The following is a 21264-nucleotide window of genomic DNA, read 5'->3' as shown; positions in this document are numbered from 1 at the left end:
CAACTTTAACCTTTTTAACTTACATTCTTTAGAGGTCCTGTAATATTAAAATGAATTAAATTTTCCAGCGCCACAGTTAATTTCACACGTCACAGAGTACCAATTCATTCTCAGTTAACTTGTGCTTATGCTGTGTTATGAGGTCGATAGCAAATGAAGCCAAAAAATACATATCTTCTTTGTCTAGCCAACAGTAACTAACTCGAACATTACCCCTTCCCTTTCTTTGGCTAATCTTATCCTGACCTGGAAAATTCCACCCTTACATATTTACGGTGTTATATATCATCAGTCTGTGATGTTCAATGCATTCCAGGAGTTATTTTGTGATGAAGTGTTGTAATCAGTGCCGACCCTAGTCTCCCTGGGGCCCTAAGTGAACTTCTGCTTGGTGTCCCCCTTACCTGACTGTGTAAACCACTTACCACACAGCCACACTGCAACACTGATATACACTGCCACCCCTGTCCCGCTGCATCCCTCGCTCCGTTTAAAAGTAACTGTCCGTTCACACTGTGAGAAACTTGGTTGATGTGTCACTTAATTCTGATCGATTGTGGGCGGTGTGAGAGGCTCCAACTTCTATGTCGTCTCATCTAGCAACAAAGTTGCGAACAGTCAAATCATCTATTTTTCGCTGCTTTGGTATCGCCTTAACGCCATAACGTTACATGAGTTAACATACCTAGCTAGCAAGCGCTAATCTGGTAGCATTAATTGAAAATAAACAGAACAAAAATCAACACATTTTCATAAGTGTTCATCAACCCCAACAACTGATGCAGCCATGCTCCAAGCATCGTTTCTGAGACAATTATTCCAGTAGTCTTTCAAATAATAATAATAATAATTGATTACATTTATATAGCGCTTTTCTAAGTACTCAAAGCGCTTCACATATCGGGGGGGGGGACTCAACTCATCCACCACCGGTGGCACCCAGCTGGGTGACGCACGGCAGCCAGTTTGCGCCAGAACGCTCACCACACATCAACTATCTCAGTGGAGAGTAGAGGACTGAAAGAGACAATTAGGTAACGAGGGATGATTAGGTGGCCATGATGGAAGGAAGGCCTGTTTTTTGGGGGAATTTTGCCAGGGCACCGGGGTTACACCCCTACTCTTGCGATGAGATCTTTATTGACCACAGAGTCAGGACCTCGGTTTAACGTCTCATCCGAAGGACGGTGCTCACAGGACAGAGTCCCTGTCTCTGCCCTGGGGCATTGGGGATATTATTCATGAGACCAGAGGGAAGAGCACCTCCTACTAGTCCTCCAACACCACTTCCAGCACCAGGTGGTCTCCCATCCAAGGACTAACCACAGCCAGACCTGCTTAGCTTCCCAGACAAGCTAGCGATGTGATGCAGGAGCTATGGTGCTGTAGAGAACTGGGGATCTCTGTAATAAACTTTTCATCCATTTTGCACTTGCCAGGCGGAACTATTGCTCATGAGACAAAATCACAGAAAGAAGGAAGCATCTGATAGGCTGTTGACAGCTGATGACAGCAATAATTTCAGCTGGGGCCAAGTTTTCTCAGCTGACAAGCTTGGTGACTGTTCACACATCATCCAAGTTTTTTAAAAAGCAATTCAGTCATGATTGCAATATAAGCCAAAATATTATCTTTGGCACTTGGCATTATGGCACTAAACAGATATGAAATCCGACCCCAGCCCACTGACCATGTTGGTTCATTCTCCTCTAATCAATTGAAACTTGATGCAGTAGCCAGTAAGCTAATGAGACATTTAGTTGAGATGTCACAATATATTGCTGAGCAAATAGGCTACAATGAGAAGAGAATAGGATGAAAAGGTTATCCATGGTTTGATTTTCTAGATGTGAATGAAGGAAGGAGACAGCTTTCAGCCCGGCAATGAAAAGTAGCTGGCTTACAGCTTTAGTTTAATTGTTGCAGGCTAGTTGAAACAGACTAGTTAGCTATTATCACATTAGCTATATGAGCACAAGAGCTTTTAGTAGCAGACAGAGATTAACCTTTTTTGTCAAGAGACATCAGGGCTAAAGCATTTTAGCTAGCAAGCAGCTAAACTGACCAGCATATCCTAATAGCTAATGTTACTCTTTATTTGCCGTAAATAAATAAAACCTCCACAACATTGACTAATTTAGAGAGAAAACAGAAGTTACTATACCTGCTTGCTGTTCCTGCAATTCACTTTCATGGTGTTATTTTGATGTTTTCTTTTTTTGTGTCCAGAGAGATGTTGCTTTGATGCCATCCTGTCATGGCCTTGACAACATTCGCAACGCCATTTTAACACAGGTGGGCCAGGACCTCGGACAGTGTGAGGGCCCTGTGCAATTTGCATAGTGCACGTATAGGAAGGACCGACATTAGTTGTAATTTATCTTTTTGTTGTACCCACTTCCCTCAACCTGCCTCATCAACTTCTACTTCAGTTAGGGATTTCCTCCATTTCCCTGAATGCCTTTGGAAAAACCCTCAGAGACCAGGTGAGAACTTTTTACGTTTTACGTGACCAGAGTAAAGTCTGCTTGATATTCGGTGGATATTTGAGCGGCGCTCCCTTTCTAGTTCTTTCAAAGGTACAACTCCAATAGCTGCTTTAGGGTAGATTTGACCTTTAATAAGGTATATTTAGAATATCATTGAGATACACTGATTGATAATTGTCAATTTTCCAGTCGTATTTGATCTTCCTAAAGGGATACTGAGACATTTTTAACATCATACACACATGCACACACATACACACACACACTTCATCCCCCAAGGATTGTGTTTTTGGGGCCGGGGTACCCCAACTCTTTCTGTGGTTGGGGTGCAGGTCTAGACAGGTTGCAGCCTGGAGCAGGTAGGGGATGAACTTGCTCAAGGATACTTCCACATAGCCACACAGTTTATCATTTCTTTCAGTTTTATTTCCAGGTTGTATTTCCTTTCCATTCACTATTTTCTTTTCTCTCATGCTTACCTTTAGCCTCATTTTTAGTTTTACTCAACCATAGTAACCCTGCGGTGAGCCACTGGAGTGCAATTTGACCACTCATGAAGTTTCCCAAAGAGTGGAGTGCAGCTCACAGAGACGCAGCCCTTTGACCTATTACCTTCCAGTTGAGATGGGTTAAAACTGGTGAGTGAAGGATGTCTATTCTGATATTTTACGTCTTTGTCATCGCTCTTTGAATGTAGCTGTGCATAGTCTGGTCAGCGCAAAAGAGACTGACAAATCCACAGCACCATTGAATAATTCAAAGCACTCTGCCATCCATTCATCCCGCCTGCTTTAAAAGCCTCTGACTGCACTATTGATCTGTGTGCTTTGGCTGTACCCCATCGGATGCGTATTGAATGACCAAAATCAAATGAACAAGACTGTTGAAAAAAAATGTTTTATGCTTTTAACCTGATATAGGAAAAACATCAAAATATTTTATCAGCCAGCCGACACAAACGATTGGGGATATTGCCAAACATTTTTAAGGTATAAGTCACAAAGGCACATTTCTCAAATGGGACTGTATCCTTGAACTTGAGCTGAGGTAGACCAAGCATTGTCATTCTGTAACTTTAAAATAAATCTAGGATAACTGCAAGTTTTATCTGTCCTCTTAATATTATGGGATTTGAGTCCCCTCTGAATACCCCTTAAATACTTCAAGTCAGATGATTAGTATCACTTAATTATCTATGACAAAGCAATTAAGAGCTCTTTCCTAAATAATAATGGGGTTATTTCTTTCTTTTCTGTGACAGGCCATAAAAAAAAAAAACACTGAGAGAAAAAGATAGGGTTTTTAAGCTGGTTCCCTGACCAACACTAACTCTAAAAGGCGAGATAAGGATTGTGATGGTATCAAGTTAGTGATGCATATTGGCATTATCAACTTCATACAATAAGTGAGAAATGTATCTTTAAATGTTTAAATCAGGATGCATTAAGGACTGACACTGTATTAAGAACATCCTGCTTCTCCCAGTGTCTGGTGTTGTCTTATTGCGCATGTTCTAAAGCGTTTTAATTGCCAAGAACTAACTGTGTTGAACTGCATAAAAGGTAATGCAAATTGTAAATTTGCATAGATTGCCTAATCAAATTAAAGCCCGTCCCACAGAGACCGATTCAATGGAATCTTTTGGCAGCAAAGCCTTAACACTTGGAACGCTGGTGTAAACAAGTGGGAGACTGCCCACTTCCTTTCAACTTGTATTACCTGAACCAGCAAATAGAGGACGCCATGAGCTGTTATCTAAACTCAGCTGTTTTTACTGTCTTCCATGGCGTGACTTCTCTTAGGGTGAGTTGTGATACTGTATGGTGAGCTGAGCTCCATCCCTGCTCCATGCTAACACCTGCAGCAGGAACTTCTCACACTGGGACTCACAGAGAGAGAGAGAAAGGCACTCTTCTGCAAAACCCAATAGCTGGATTTTAAATATTTCATTCCTCCTTTTTTTCAGCTTAACTTGCAGAAAAGAGAAGTGGGGCGGTGAAAAGCATTGATAGCACATATCCAGTGTGCGGCAGTTAAGAGGCAACAGAGTGGGTTGAGTGTGCCTGCAGTCTCTCCCGCTCAAAATCAAGCTGTGCCTAGCTAATGTTTCCAAGCAGTGCAGGGAGATTGCTTGAGTGTTTCAGTCTAGTCATTCCTCTCTGTGCTTTGACAGTGATGCTAACAGACAGCTAACTTCTCCATGTGTAAGCAAACCACGCTTTTCACCTGAGGCGGATCTTTGAAGTTTAGAACCTGCAAATGGAAATAAAAAGAAACATAGGTGTAACAAAGTTGATGGGGCTTTTACAAAGACTGACGGCAGCATAATATATTTATAACAATGAGTAACTTTTCGTGAAAATCCGAAACAATCAGTTCTAGCACTGCCTCAAACTTACAACTGATTAATCTTTCCAACAAAGTCGAAGTTGAGTTCTCGAGCCCGCAGAATACTCAAAAGGTTATTCAGTGTCATGACACAGCAACCAAAAATGGATGGTTGTAAAAGCCCTCATGTTACTTTGAAATCCATTAAAGCTGCAGATGATGGACATGTGCACTTGCCTCATTTTTTTCTAAGGCTAAAAAACAATTCTGTGTATATTACGGCCGTAGTAGTCTCCCATTCAATCATATAAAGCACATTTCCCTTAGCAACAGCGGCATACAGGATGTCATACAGGGAAAATGACTAGAGATCTAGTGCAGTGATTTCAACTTAGTCAGGAAAAGTTTGATGTTGCTTTCTAACACAGTGAGCATCATTATTTTGATGGTTAGATGGTACAAAGCTTGTAGGACTGAGTGAGAGCTGAACCTTCACTATGATTGTGCCAATATTCCTATCTTTGGGGACCAAATATGCAGTTTTGGAAGTAGCTGACTGGCTATTGTCTGACTATGGGACACCTGATTAACTATGCATACTGTCGACCAATCAGAACATTAATTAAAACCTGGGTGTAGGTGACATCATTTACACCAGGAAGTAGATTGGAATTCTAAATCTGTTTGATTCTCTTGACAACCAGAGGAAGAGTTTTTCGTTCCTTAGTGCTGACAGTTATAATAATTTGGGTAACTTTACATTAACAGGACCTTTGTTAAATTATACCATGAAATTGAGAAATGTAATTCTCATTGCACTGGACCTTCAATGACTGATACTCCTGAGTCACAGTAGTATGTGTGCATTCCAGTTGTATGGATAACAGTGCATTTTATATTGTACCTCTATGTTACATGCAATCCATACACCAAGAAGAATTATTATATTATGTAATAGTATAATGTATTAATAAGATATGTGTTCATGCAAGGAGCATAGAATGCAATTTATCTGCAGAGGATCCACCAAAAAAAAATCAATATGCCACATCTCATTGTTTGTCAATTAAATATGTACTGCTAACTTCACTGAGCTCTATGTAATGCATTCAGGGCTGATCTTGCCTTAAGAATTGCTGAGTATACATATTTTTCCATCACTTTTCCCATAGACACAACATTGACAATTTCAGCTGACATGAGTTTTTTCATGCTTTTAGTAGGCTAACTGATAAAGGTGTCGTAAGACTTCACTCGTAAAACCAAGCAAGCACTTTGTTTGATTCGTGTAATGCAGTGCCACTGATGGTGTCCATGTCAAGATGGGATGCCTCCATTTAGACTGACTAGTTGATTAACTGTGAGAACAGTACACAGGCAGGTAATGTATTCAGTGAGTCGATGGCGGTGGCTTTTACACAAGCATGACACCGTCTGCACAGGTAATTGGTTTTAGAGGAGCCGTAGAAAGAAGCTCTTAGGAAACAAGTGACTGGCTGGTTGCATTGGCCTTTATAGGGAATGCCTCATAGGGCAAGGGATTTTATTGTTATTAAAAACATTTCTTTCCTTGGAATGCTTCAAATTACTGATAATAAATTTATTCAAGCATCGAATTGCTTCAAAAGAAATGATATATTTGATGTACAGCATGTTATCTTCCTACTCCAGCCATGAGCTTCAACCTGTGCAGAAGTGTTGACACAACCTAAAGAAAACACCGACCACAAGTTTCTTCAAAAGGAGTCTACCTGGAACCCTCAGAGCCTCTACCAAACCACGTTGAAGCACCCTTTTCTATTTGTGTAAAAGTAAGTTTAAAGGTCATACTCAGTACACCTGTCTGTTTTTTTTGCTGGGCAGCAAATTGCTTAAAGAGAGGAATGTTTTCAATCACACTGTCATCATCATACACTCACTCTTTTGTACTATTTGCACCATGTGTTATATCCTACATGCAGTATATATTTGATCTATTATTTAGAAATAAGAAAAATCACTGAGAATTTGAAGTTAACAAGATTATCACAAATTCCCCCTCAGATTCAGATAAAGTAGATGAAGCTGTGCCACAAGAACTTTCTTCATGTTTCCCATCCAAAGAAAGAATAAAGGAGTGATTTCATGTTTCTCCTGAGGTACTAAAGAGTATGTTTGACACAATGGAAACTAAACTAGTTGTATCAAAGACATTTATATTTTGAATATATCATGATTGATGAGAGTTTAATGTGTTATGCTCATTCACACTTGGATATTGATTTCTCACACACTGCAGTAATATCTTTTGAATCCAATGGCACAACAACTTTGGATGACTTTGGAACAAGTCCATCCCCTCACTGTATTCTTCCCTGTATCAATACTGCTTGGCTTTAAAATGATGGCCATGCTCCAGCAGGGGTCAATGGGAACATGTTTTTTTATACTGTTGGCTTTGCTGTGTCATTGAAATACATGAGACCGTAAATCTGGGGTCAAACAAGAGACAGGAGGTTACAATCTAAAGAACACTAGTAAACTTCCTACCTGATTTAGAAAGTCATGCATGACAAAATGAGGACTGTGACAGTGTATATGTGATTAAACTGCCTCTCTGATGACATTTCATTCGCTATAAATCAGCAGTGTTGTGAGCCACTGCTAATGGCACAAGGCTGTGTTCTCCGCAGCTCTAAGGCTGGAGATCATGCCTTGGTTTATAGAGTTTTAGGAGAGAATAGCAGGAGCCCCACAGGGTAGAGATCTCCATCCTAAGATGTTATCATATTGTATTAAAGCACTAAAAGTAGCTGCGGCTGAGAATCTGCCGTGTCTCTAAGAATGACCCAAGAGCTCCTGGGGTTAAATGTGCAAAACTTGGAGTAAATTCACTCCCAAAAAAGTGAAAAATACAAATTTAAAAATAGTCAAACGGTGTATAGAATCACCATTTATAACACTGATTTCCAACTCTAAAAATCGTATTCGAACATTAGCTTATTTACCATCTACCGTTGCTACCATCCCACACTCAAATCTTCTTCAAAGCATGTTTACACATGATGTAGAGCAGTGGTCTCCCACCATGTGCCACTGAAAGCCATGTATATGCAGATTTTCATTCCAACCAAAGACCACACCAGCTGATTTCAATCATTAGCACACCTTCAGCCAGAGAGAAGGAACTAATCAGTGAAATCACCTGCTGCTGTGTTTGGCTGGAACAAAAACCTGCATACACACTACATGGCTCTTGAAGGCACATGGCTGGAGACCACTGATGTAGAAGGATGTAGAAGGACGCACATCCTCATGACAAGATTGAAAACTGACATTGAAAAATATGGCTGCTGCTTTTGTGCGTTTATACCAGGGGTGCTCACACTTTTTCAGCATGCGAGCTACTTATAAAATGACCAAGTCACAAAGATCTACCCACTACAAAACATAGAATTATTTTCAAATATATGGTATTGCGATGGTAGACTGGCAGATGAGGCAAACGCACTTGGAAAATGACATCGTGATATGTTTTTGTCTTCTTACTTGGTCCAGCAACCCCACTCATTTTTGATGGTCATAAGCTTTCTTTAGTTTTAAAGAAAAAAGCGAGGGCTTAAAATTGGAGATAACTCGCTGACTAGCTTGTTAGTTTTGCTGCACTTAGCGCCTTTTTGCGCATGCGCGGTGACCTAAAGGTCAGAAAAATTTAGTTGTCATCTGACTGGCTGCCCTGTATGTCAATCAAAAAAAAATAGACGTCTATAGACGTCTATTTTTGTCATGCGATCTACCAATACACTTTTGCGATCGACTGGTAGATCGCGATCGACGTATTGAGCACCCCTGGTTTATACCATTTGTACCTGTACATCTGGGCCCAGGGCTGATATTTTTCAACTAGACATGCTTTAATTGTTGTTTCCTGCTAATTTCCCCATGGAGTTAAGTAGTAAAATTACTAGGGAGACACAGCCATTAAAGGTACTCTAGCTCTTTCTATCTTAGGAAATAAGATAAGCTAAGCTCTTAGGAGGAGCTTGATAATTGGAGGCTGCTCCCATAACTCAGAACTTTGTTTACCAGCATTCACTTAGCAAACCACGGTCTTCAAACTGAATCCTGAGACAGTGCATCTTCATAGAGATACATTCAAATGCCAAAAGCTGGAAAGAGAACCTGAAAATAAGATTTTTGCACAATAAGGATTTTTGGCAGCATATGGACCATGAGCAGAAAGTGCTGTAGTTCTTTGTGTGTGTTCATCTGATATGGATGAAAATGCTATCAAATTAAACATGTACGATGTATGATTATGGAGCAGAAACATAAAACAATACAAATAGTCCTACTTATGGAACTCACAGTATACTCAGGTCCATTTTGAGTTCCAGATCCATTCCACACATAAAGTATATTTCAAGGGCAGCTTTGAGAGCAAATCCACCATCTATAATATAGTGAGACCAAGATGCGATAAGATGACCTACAAGATATGTTACATTACAGGGCAAACGTTGTTGTGTTGAGCTGTGTAACAAATGGGAATATAAAACAGATTAACAGCGACTACCACAAAAAACAAAACATGCTGTCCTAAGAACAAGACTTCATAAATATTTTCTGGCCTAGCAGCCTCCGTGAGGGATTATTTTTTTCAGATTCACTGAAGTGGAAACTGGTAAACACAAAACTCTCTCGCTGGGCAAACGCTGTGTTAAGATTAGGTCACCACAGCAACTTGGGAAGAATCCAGTAATCAAAAAAGGAGGGGAGGAGGGAAGTCTGCACTACCAATTTAATAACAAATGTTTATTATAACGCACAGCAGCAGACAAAGAAACAAACGCATTTCCAGTAGTGCCATGGATACAAAATGTATACAATATTTCAAACATACAAATCATACCTCTACCCAGTGTCACAGGTTAAGAAAGTAATAATAAAAAATCAAATGCTTACTACTGAGTTATTTATACCCTAAAAGATTTTTTGCTATAGCTTTTCATAACAAGAACTGGAGACTTCGAACCTAAATGTTGTCAGAGCAGCACACAGAAGACGGGGACGTTCACAATTATGTAAACAAAGCGAAGGCCGGACAAGATGTCTGGCTGTTGTCATACAGACTCGGTCATTTGCTCGACTTCTCGCTCTGCACAAATTGAAACTATGGTCTGACAATCGAGACATAAGTTGGCCTATTCATCTCAAGTTTAGTATCAATATGTCACCTCTGTGAAAAATCAATAGCAATATGGTGCAATTCTCCACTGTACAACTCCTCACGTTGCCTTTCAGCCGCAGAAGGACGAGGAAAACATGTCATGAAATAAAGCATGTTGTCACCACAGATTGACGAAACAGGGTCAATATCCAGGTGTGTGTTTGTATGGAAGAGGGTCTTCAAAGCTTGATTGCTTAATGATTGCAAGTTGAAGGAAAAAGGTGATAGGGTGGTGACAAACAAACAGCTGCTAGTCTGTAAGGATTTATCATAGGCCTTGTGTTTTCACTGAGTGAGGGAGCTCTTGAGAAGATAATTAGCCTGCAAATGAGAATTGATCCTCCTCTGTCAGCTGGTAATGTGAATGTGTACACATGTTTAGGGAGTGTGCATGCTTGGCTTTGATATTTGGTTTTCTGTATTTGCTCTGAGTCTCTTTGGACATTGTTTTCAGATATGAGCTGCAGTGAGAAAATGGGCACCGCTGCAAAGTCGGTGCAAAGCGTCCCCAGCTTCGATGGGACCGCAGCTCCAGTCCCATTACAGGCAGATTCAGAAAGCTCCACCCTTGTTCTGCTGTAGACACAGAAAACGAGTGCTCAGGGGTATCATAATAGAAGGAACTTTTGAACGTAAACAAATTCATGAGACTAGTGGGACCATCTGGTATAAGAGATTACCATTAGAAATGTATGCTTGCGGTTTAGAAATCAAGAAGCAAAGAGACTGTGGATGTTTTTCAAAAACTTAAATGAACTGAATAGATGAATAGTACACTGCCGTCATAAAGTTTTTGTTTTTTCTCATTTCATCATGTTTGCCTGTTAGCATAAAATGCCTGCTGTTTATCAATTAAGCTATTTTAATCATGAACTTTGGCATCAAGTTGCTTTTACTTTATGGTTCCCACCTTGTGCTTCCATCTATCTACTATGATGAAATGGCTTAAAAAATGTTTTTGGGGTAGGCCTACCAGAAAAAAACAACAACTATTTCTTAAAAGAAATGACAAGTGAGTTTTCTACAGCTGACTGACATCATGCTTGTCACATTGATCCATAACTTCTCAAAATAAAAAATTATATCTCTGGAGCATGTTTTAAATACATTTTGAAGGCATTGGGAGTGATTAAATCAATTTAAATTCATAATTTCTACCCAGGAAATGAATGGAATTAAAGAAGTTCATGAGTAGAAATTCATGACACCAGTACTATCCTTTAATTATTAGTACTTGCTGGTGCAAATTGTTTCTAGTTAACCACATTATTAGGTAGAATTGTGGGAAATTATGTTTTTATGGGCTATTGCATTTTACAGACTTTATACTTGTTAATCTAATCAAATGACGTCCTCCCATCTGAAATTCAAATGAATTAATAAACACTGCTTAAAATAACATGGTGGTAGTACTCAGCTGTTGGTATCTGTTATCTTCTCGATTGTAATTTTTAAGCCTAGTTGATAGCTTATGATCATCAGTAGTGATGCAGTGATATTCAATATCAGTATCAGTGCATGGCTGTGTGGCAATTTACAGTGTAAGGATGCTCCAGCCCACTGAATACATAGCAGAGGAAATAACAAAAGAGAAGAAGATCATGTCACTCAGAGATTCTACTTGTGTAGGTGCCACCATAAGAACCAACTTTACCCATCTCTATTGTGGCATACAAAAGAAAATGTGCAAAAAAAACTGCAAATGTGCAAAAAAAAGTAATTATTGCAACACTGTGCATCACAGCAATTGTCATTTTACAATATCACAATGTTTCAAATGCTGAAAATACAGATTAAACATGTCCAGGTCCTATTTATTAAAAGAAATATATACTGTATATATTGCTTGAATTGGCTATTTTCGTGGTAAATCCCAACTGCCTCTGACCAGAAAGTGAATTCCTTTGTGTGACACATCAGTGACACATGGGAGCCTCCATGTTGTCTCATGTGCTTGTAGGCTGGATGATGTCCAAGCCTCTTAGCCTGGAGGTGGCCAAACTTTCTCTTTCTGTCCCTGCTGCAGGGAAAGCTGAGGATATCGCTTGGCATTAGGCTGACAGGAACAATCCCTTTAAGGTCTCAAGCAACTTTACAGTGGCCATATAAAAATTTTATGATACTGACCTTTTTTTGACGGTATGTTTTATATTTATTAGTCAAGAATAGTCCACAAAAAGCTACTGTGCAAAACAAATATCTGAGCAGTCAGTTCATCACACATTCTCCACCAGCTGACACTGTCACTTTGACATCTCAAGATTTTAAAATCTCTCTCCCAGAATCAATATGGTAGCTGTCATGCCTCCATCGATTACTTTAATTCAAATCTGTTTGAGCTACTCAAAGTTTTCTGTTTTTTCTTCCTGGTGGCTTCAAACCTTTGTTTAAGTCTGAGTGAATTTTAAGTAGCACAGCCCCACACAGCAGGACAGTGATGGATGGTTTGGTTGATGGAGAGATTATGCAGGTGAGACAGCTCCAAGCCTTTAATCCCACGCTCCTTTCAAGGAAACTGTGTGATAGCTGTGCTTTGTTGGGTTCTGTTTCGGAGGTGTGGATTTTTTTAAACATTTATAGGAAAAGTCTGAGCAGGGTACAAATGTGGCTAACCTAAATTTACAGAGATTAGGAGATTGGGACTGCTGTGTAGGGACAGCTCCAAGACAGGGAACACATGCAATCTCTGCTGGCATTTGTATTGTCCTAATTGTGGTGCCACACAAGTGACGTCAACATGCTGCAGTAGGTCTGGACAGCAATTCATTATAATAAGAATAAGAATAAAGAATAGTATTCTCATTCTTGTGCTTTAAAACACAACTTTTCCATTTCATGCAGGAGTAATGGCAGATTGAATTTTGTAAACAAATACTTTTTTTTTTATAGATTTTCTGTCATTAACATTGAAAAGTGCTTAGGGTATAGGTAGAATCACTGTTTAATAGTAAGACTGGAAATTACGTTATCATCTTGGAGAACCGATTCAGATGCTCTTCATTGTCTCTCTTGCCTTTGAGAATTTCACAGCAATGCTCATGAAAAAGAGTAGACCCAGTAAATGAAATCATACATTTTCTAAAAAAAAAAAAACTCTCTCTCCTCCTTCTGCCACCGTTCCCTCTGTAGACCTGCTAGTGCACACTAATTAAATGCCAGAAATTAATTTGAGTGAAACCTAACATATCAAGACAGAGAATGCACAGGAGGAGACTACCACACAGTCGGCTTTTGTCACTGCGCTGGTGATTACCAGCACTTGTTAGGGTTGCCTGCGGAGGGATTTGCAAACACTAGGAGGCAGGGGATAAAATAGAGGAGAATAAAAGGCAAGGTTCTGGGCAGCCCTCCCTCACGACTGTCCTGGGAATTGACCGCTTGGGCCAGGGTGGGCTAAGTGACTTGAGTCGGAACTAATCCTGAACTAAAGGAGCTGCTCCGCTGTAGCTAGAGCATGGTAGATGGGGAACGTCTGCAATGTAGGGTAGAGAAAGACAGCTGCATGGATTCGGTCCGCTCAGTTGTAAAAAGTCAAGTTGAGTGGCACCGATAAAACCATGGAAAGACCACTGGTCTGTGAACGTGCAGAAAACAATTGCTTGCTGCGGCGCTTGTGAGGCATTTATTTGATTTGCTTCCCTGTTTGTGTTGGTTGGGCTTCGCGGGTGTAGGGACTTCAATGAGTGCATGGGATTTATTGGGCATGGGTGGGTGGGTATCGGGGAATGGGCTGCTCGAATGACCTGAAGTAGTGTAGCTGCACCAAATTACACTTAGCACAGAATGGGAGTCCGCTTAGTCAGAATCAATTCTCCTGCCCAGGCTTCTCTCCTCAATTACCACCCAGTTCCAATGTTGAGGTTCCGTGAAGGTGACAGGGCACACCTTGGGAGCACTGTCTGGAGGTGATAAAGAGAGCCAGCACTAACAAGTCAAGTGTAGCATCTGGGCATACTACTCTCTGGGAAAAGAGCAACTTTATGGTGCATAGAAATAGAACTTAAGGTGAATGCAGACTGTGTGATTTTGTCTTAATACGTCCCAAAAATCTTCCGTTGTGAACAATGGTCACGACAGCCGATCCATGGAGTGCTATAGGCTCCGGCAAAGTTCTGGCAGTGTCAGAAATTTGGGCCCATATTCGTGCAGTATGCCTAATGTCATATAAATATTCTAATGACCAATGGGAGCACGGTAGGAAATGGTGGTATATTAGCACTCCAGCTGGATAAAAGGTAAACAAAACATGTCCAACTCGAAATGACACCAAAGGTACCAAAATACAATAAAAGAGGGCAGACTCCTCTTTTTGTGCTTCTCGAGGCAAACTTTGACATCACTACCGCCACCGCTTGCTGTTTCACCAACACCATTTTTACATTTTCAGACATTGGGGCGTCGGCGTGCCATCAGCTGACGTCAGATGCAGCCTCGTCGTTCAACCAATCGTACAATATGACAGTGGAACCGCTTCAATTTGTACAGTCTGACAGGCTGATGATCAAGATTTTACTTCTCTCTAATCGCACAGTCTGACATAATGTGAATGCAAAAGACGGTCACAATCACACAGTCTGCAATCAGCTTTAGAGAGACTGAGCCTTTACCATGAATGAGCCTTCTCCATGGAGAATACTCTAGTTTGTTGTGGATCGCTGTTTAGTCAAAGCTGTGATTACCAATGGACATCAGTAAGAATGCACACTTGACTTGGAATTAGTAAAAAAATGGTATCATATTTGCTGCATACCCAGAAACTTTAACACTTTATCAGAGGTTACTGCTTGCGCATATACCAGTATGAACTCATCAGTATCTTCTAATTGAGTCCTCATGTCCATTGACCATGTCATTGACTTGGTTAATTGGTATTTAGTGGACTATTCACTGGGTTTCATAATGAAAGATGAAACTTAAATGCACTATATCCCTATTCCACTAGTATCCTTACAAACACATGCCAGTAGTTTCACAACAATATATTGCGTTGTTATTTTAATGTTATTGTATTTTTATTCAGGTCTAACACTGATGGGGAGTGGAAATACAAAACATGGATAAAACAAAACAAGTTGATATTTTTCTTTCTGTTTACACAAGTACATTTCCCATTAACCAGTACAATTACGAGGCAGATCATAGTCTCTAAATGGGGGCATATTTTTGAGAGTCCTTAAAGCTTTCACTGTATCTTCACTGTAGACCTATGGGCTAATCCAGTGAGAGGGTTGAGATGCTGAAGGGGAGAGGAAGGCACTGTGCCTGGGGGGCTCTGCCTCTGTCTCTAATGAGGGAAGAGAGAGGGTGTGCAAGGTCTCTGCTTCACAGACAGCACAACAGGCAGCTAGTTAACCCTCTTCCTTCTGCACTGAATAGCTAACTACAGCCTCAGCTCTCCTCCCTCCATCTCTCCCTCTCTCTGTCTCTGCATGGCTCCAGCCTTACTCCTCCACAGAGAAAAGACCTAGTCCTGCAGACTGACTGTGCCTGCTTGTGGCTAATTTAGACAGCTGCTGAGTGGAGGCTGCCCAAGCCAACCCTCTTTTTGTCTAGGAGCTTATGATTGTCTCAGCAAATCAACTTGGATACCTGAAACACAGTGCATGCCCCTGCAGATTGTGACTGCTGCAGCAATAGCCCTCAAGGCAGACAGTATAGCTGATATCAGTGATGTATCAGAGACACAATCAAAAGCCCGGAGCTTTAATTACGCTCAGTCTGTCTTGAGTATCATAACCCACCAACCACTAATTACCTCGAGCGCTACTGCACTTTGCTCCTGCTTATGTAGCAGTATAAAGACCCAGCTGATGAGAGCATCACAGACCAAGAGCAGAACCCCGTGATGAGGGGATGCAGAGAGGGAGTTTTCAACCCCAATCCCTGGGCGTAAATTACGTAACAATATAGTAAAATATTCATGGCACACCATGGGGACGGAATCCTGCCTGCTCTGAAGTGCTGAGCAAACACTTTGCCCTCAGCCACTCTAAGACTGTGAGAAGGATGTGGAAAAGCCTGGAAGAAAGTAGCTGAAAAACAATTGCAGGAAACAAATTCTTGCCTCGTGAGGATGCCAAGCAGCATTAACAGTGTCAGTTCCAAAATGATGTTGGTTGTATATTATGTTTAGTTTGTTTGCTTGTATGTTTGTGCTCCTTGTGTGTATTAACCTATCAACTAAAACATGAAAATTTGATGAGGCAAATCTAACAAAACACACTGCAAGAAAATTGGAGTCACAACACCGGTACCCCAACAGACTTATACAGCTACTGACCAGCACATAGCTGATAACAGCTTCTTAATAATGTTTTCATCACTGTGCTGGATTAGGTATAAGAACGGTCTCCCATGCCAGAAAAAAAAAAAAAACTCTCATCATCGCACAATCATCCTGAGATTGGATTCAACCCAATAGCTCAGGTGAGAGAAAGATATAGGCTAGGTTGAAAGGTTGAAAGATGCCATGCCAGGCTCTTGAAATCATTAAGGGGAAGTGGAGTGCAGTGAAGCCCTCTCCTACTTATGATTTTATGTAACTTTAATGATAGAAAAGTGAACCTGAACCTGCCGAGCCATACCCATGTGTTAGAGTACAACAATGTCTCTACCTATTAGCCAATATCCTTACAGCAAGCACAGAGGATTGTATGCAACTACAGCAGAGTGGCTGCTGATGGGTCTTGTTGACTTCTATGCCCTGGTATTCAACAGTTGGAAATTCAAATGGTATTTGCGCAGAGTTCAAAAAGGCACTTATGGCAACCCACAGTGACAGATCCAAGCTAAGTAGCGCCATCACAGTGGCAGGAAGGAGGCTTTTATTCAGCTCAGCAGCAGTACAAATACCACGCTTTGTGCTGGAGAGGATTGCATACTCTGTACTGTAACCTAAGTAATAACACCACTGATCATTCAGTATTAGGGACACCAGCTTATGTTCAGACCACCCTCTATGTCTCAACTGCTGTCACTGACTCAGTGAATTAAATGCAGGGATACTATCACTGATTTCAACAGTGATATGACCAAATAGGTACAGTCTGGATTTGGGTCTGCATTCCATTGTAGGTGTCAGTTTCCCTGTTTTTCTCTGCTATAGGCATCAGTAATCATAAACTAACACTTAAACATGATTACTACAAGTTGTATTCATATAAAAGGAATATGGAAAAAATGAAATAAATTAAATGTCAATAAATTACTGTCAATTCACATATCAATTTGCAGTTCAGTTGCTAGTGTACCCTCATGTTCTTTCTGTGAGGAACACGATCAACAAGTCACCCAACAAGTCCTTCATTTATTTATTTCCCATAGTGCTGAGGGACCAGGGAAACACAGCTTGTCCACACAGCTTGTTGACAGATACTCTATAACATCCCTCCAGTCTGCATATTGATGATAGAGCCCATTAGCTTTAACTATGTCAGCTGTCAGTTGTTTTTTACTAATAATAATGCGTTGCATGGCAACGTTGTCGGGTGGTCACAGTTGGCAATGGCTGCTGTATCAGACAGACCCTATTCTGCCAACATGTTGAATTTTTACAGCTGTTAATTAGACCAAATTCATGGCGGGAGACATAGTTTACCAAATGTATCATTATTTGAGACTGTTTGGCCAAGCCTAATATTAGCTCAAAGTGCTGTTGGTTACCAAACTGTCATTTTTACAAAGGTTAATCAAATTAACTGGACCTGAAGGTTCATTACTGTCAGACAGCCTGAAAGAATAGAGATGGTTAAAAGAACCGGTCTTCCCACTACTATTCTGAATACCAGTATGGCTGCCTTTGTCTTGACCTAGAATGCATCAGCAACCTAAATATTGTGATATCTAAACAGTGAATCATAGAAGAAGAAGATTTGGGAATTTTAACTTAACTTTTTCAACTTCCAGATCATTTTTACATCAATCTGCTAACAGAAAGCTGGTTATAGGCCTACTGGCCAATATGTATTGAGTATGGTTGCCAATGCCAACCCATGTTGAAACCTGCTACAGTCTCTGCTACAGTCTAAGAAAAAAAAAGGGGGTGAATAAAATAATACATTTGGTCATCAACTTGACGATTGCAATCTGTTATCTTAAAACACATGAACCAGTCATGCAAGCATTGTTAGAAGGCTATACAGGGCACTGAGCACTTTCTGTATACACAGAATAGACTATACACAGAATACATAGGCTCTCTCACAAGGTCTGTCCCTGTCTTTGAATGTGTGTTTGTGTCTGTCTTACTGTTACAGTGACAATCCAGTTTCGCTGTGTCCAGTAGGCCTAGAGATACAGGTTATTAAATTTTGACTATCTGCCGATACCGAGTAGCGATCCAATATTTTTTTTAATTAATTGTAATCAGGCCTGTGTTTATTTTTCCAACACCGCGCTTTGTAAAGAAAAGCTCTAATCTATCCTGCGCGGCCAAACAAGACATGGAGCAGGCGTCTGAACGCTGTAGTGAAACTAACTGCGGTCACATGGTTCAATCAGTCCAACAGGTGTTCACATACCTTGTTGTGGCCAGTTGCGGGAGGGCAGAGTCTGTCGCTCCAAATGCTCCATTAGGCTACAGCCAAAGTACAGGGGGGCTGGTCATCCAGTGCAATGAATTCAATATTAATCCTCCTTTTTTAGCTTTTTCGCTGTCATGGGGTAGCCTAATTTATCTCCTTTTTTCAGCGCCTCCTCTAATGCTGCTTTTTTACGTCAATTTGCATAAATTTCCCGGGGGGTGGGGTGGGGTGGGGTGGGGTGAGCTAGGGTGTTGTTTAAATAAATAGCCTAGATTTAGAAATTGATTGGCAGCTGATCGAACAATCTGTAGCCTACGATACCAATACCTCAAAATTCATCTTGATCGGCTCCGATTCTGATATTGGTTATTGGATGGCGCATCCTAGCTGATACTATTTAAGTGCAACCAAATGCTGCGGCATATATTTGCCGCAAAGTTGGGCAGCCTTTGCTGTTTTCTGCCCAGCCTAGTTCATACAGACAGCGCAAAATCTCAACTCCACCCAAGCCTAATATCAGTGGTGTGTGGTCAGTGGCTGTGAGGTTTTCACTGCATAACCAATAAACCTAAAACAACAGTAAATAAAAAAAAAATGCTTCCATAAATTTGTATAGGCTAAATATACATATTTCAACATCAGTGGAAAAAATAGAGAAATGTGCATTGTTTTCTCTTATTTTCTCACACAAGCTATAATTGATGCAAGACAGAAATGCAACCTGGGACATGATCTCTTGAATATCCCCTGGTGTTTAATTTGTCTCCGTGCCTTCTGCAGGATATTGACCAATTAGATGATTGTGGAGGCAGAGATAGTCCCCAGTGAATAACAAGGCTGGGCATTCAATTTGGAAAGGTCTCTTTGCTCATGTAGCCTACCTATCACAACAAGTGAAAATTAAACTTCAGCAGCTGGGCAGATGTGTTATTATTATCACGATAATCTATGCTGTAATGCGATGTTCAGTACAGTTCAGTTATTTAACCACATACCAGGACATTTTGCAAGCTAACTAGCTCAGGTAGTTAAACATATTTTAATCAAAATGGGACTGTTTTGAATTAGGTAAAAAAATACAAAATGATCCACAACTAATGTATGAGAATATCAAGAGGTTTCTCTTAATCCATTGCAGCCTAGTCTGTCATGAACATTATAATATTAATATAAAACATGTTTTGACGTAGCCCTTATGCTCATTAGTTTGGTTGTGGCCTTGGTTTGACAGTGCTGAGCAGGTATTATGAATGCCCTGTCATATATTGTTTATGTTTTGCTCTCAGATTTGCACATTATGTTTGCATCTAGAGTGCCAACATAATGCAGAAGCTCATTTTATATCCTCAGTAGCAGTGCAATGAGCTCACATGGTGACATGCATGGCTTCTCTGAATTAATTACAAGGAGGCAACACTAAGGACTCTCGGCAAATTAATGTCATTAGTGAGGAGAATTATGGTGTAATGATCAGCCCCAGTTTTCTGGACAGTGAAAAAAATGACTGAAACTAATGTGACTCAAGCTTGTGAGGGAAGTAAAAAGGTCAGAAGAAAGGCAATATACAAGAACTGGGGTTCACTGAATAATAATGCATGTGTGCATGCTTAATGTTTGACCAGTACATACGGTGTATTAGTGCTGACATGGATACAAGATTACAGTTCCACAGTGTTGGCCTTCTCTCTTTATAGCTTTACCAGAATGCCACCTCAAGAGAGCCAACTGTCCTAAAATATGTGGTAGAGAATATGCTGTACTGCAACCAACATATTGAAGGAGAAGTCAATCAAATGAAAAATGGATGTTGGGAGTAGAAACTGACCTTGAAGAGACGCAAAATGTTGGCCACCATGATTGACACAGAGCTGGCAGATGCGCCGATGACTCCCACCACTCTCTCGGGCTTAGTGATGATGGGCGGCCCCCCGCTGAGACACTTGACATCAGTTGAGTCTTTCTCAATCAGCGCCTGAACAAACGTGAGCGACTGTTCCAGAGCGTGGGTGTCCCGGGAGCAGGTGTCCAGGATGCGTGCCCCCAGAGTGATGTTGGGCAGCAGCTCGTTGTCATTATTGATGCGGTCCAGGGCGAATAGCATGGCCTCCAGCCTATGGATCCCTTTCTCCTTCTTCAGCTCCCCGCAGGCTTTGCCGTCATTTCCCCTCGCGTGCACCGGGAACAGCCCACCCAGAGAGATGTCCCCGTCGATGCGTATTGAGTTGAGGTGTGTGTGGCCTGGCATTTTTGGTTTGGCTGCCAAGGCCACCGAGATATAACAGACCAGCAGGAACGCCCGGTAGCAGACACCTCTGTGGCAGCCAGTCCACCCTCCCTCAAAGCCTCCTAGCAGAGTCATAATGAAAGGCTAAATCCGCATCCAAATACAAATTAAAGTCCTTTGAAAATGAAAGAAGCGCGCACACATATACCCACACACACATACAAATGTCCTGAAGGTTAGCCGGAATATTCTTCAGAGCACAGTAGTCTTCAGAAGTCTCTTCTCATGTTTTTTCAGCTCTGACACAACCTCAGTAATACTAATTAGCTGCTTCACTCTGTCTTTATCTCTTCCCTTCTTTCCTCTTTCCTCCCCTTCTTTGTGTTTTACTCTCTTCCAGCACCTGAGAGTGGCGACTGCATGCAGTTGCTAAACAGCGCAGGGTGAGCTGGGAGGGAGTCCGCGGAGAGCCATCTCATGAGGCGTTAGTAA

General features: G+C 41.0%; 1 protein-coding gene across 2 annotated transcripts in view; it reads right to left on the bottom strand.

The window, feature by feature from the left end:
• Positions 1-20907, bottom strand: part of LOC139907983 (metabotropic glutamate receptor 4-like) — a 135016-nt gene extending 114109 nt beyond the window's left edge. For both annotated transcript variants that reach the window (XM_071894526.2, XM_071894527.2), the window contains exon 1: positions 20374-20907. In XM_071894526.2, the coding sequence (XP_071750627.1) occupies positions 20374-20907 (534 nt within the window). The remainder of the gene's footprint in view (positions 1-20373) is intronic.
• Positions 20908-21264: the final 357 nt, after the last annotated feature.

The sequence above is a fragment of the Centroberyx gerrardi genome, chromosome 14 (genome assembly GCF_048128805.1).
Source record: "Centroberyx gerrardi isolate f3 chromosome 14, fCenGer3.hap1.cur.20231027, whole genome shotgun sequence".
In the NCBI taxonomy this organism is placed as follows: Eukaryota; Metazoa; Chordata; class Actinopteri; order Beryciformes; family Berycidae; genus Centroberyx; species Centroberyx gerrardi.
This window is presented reverse-complemented; position numbering and strand designations above follow the sequence as displayed.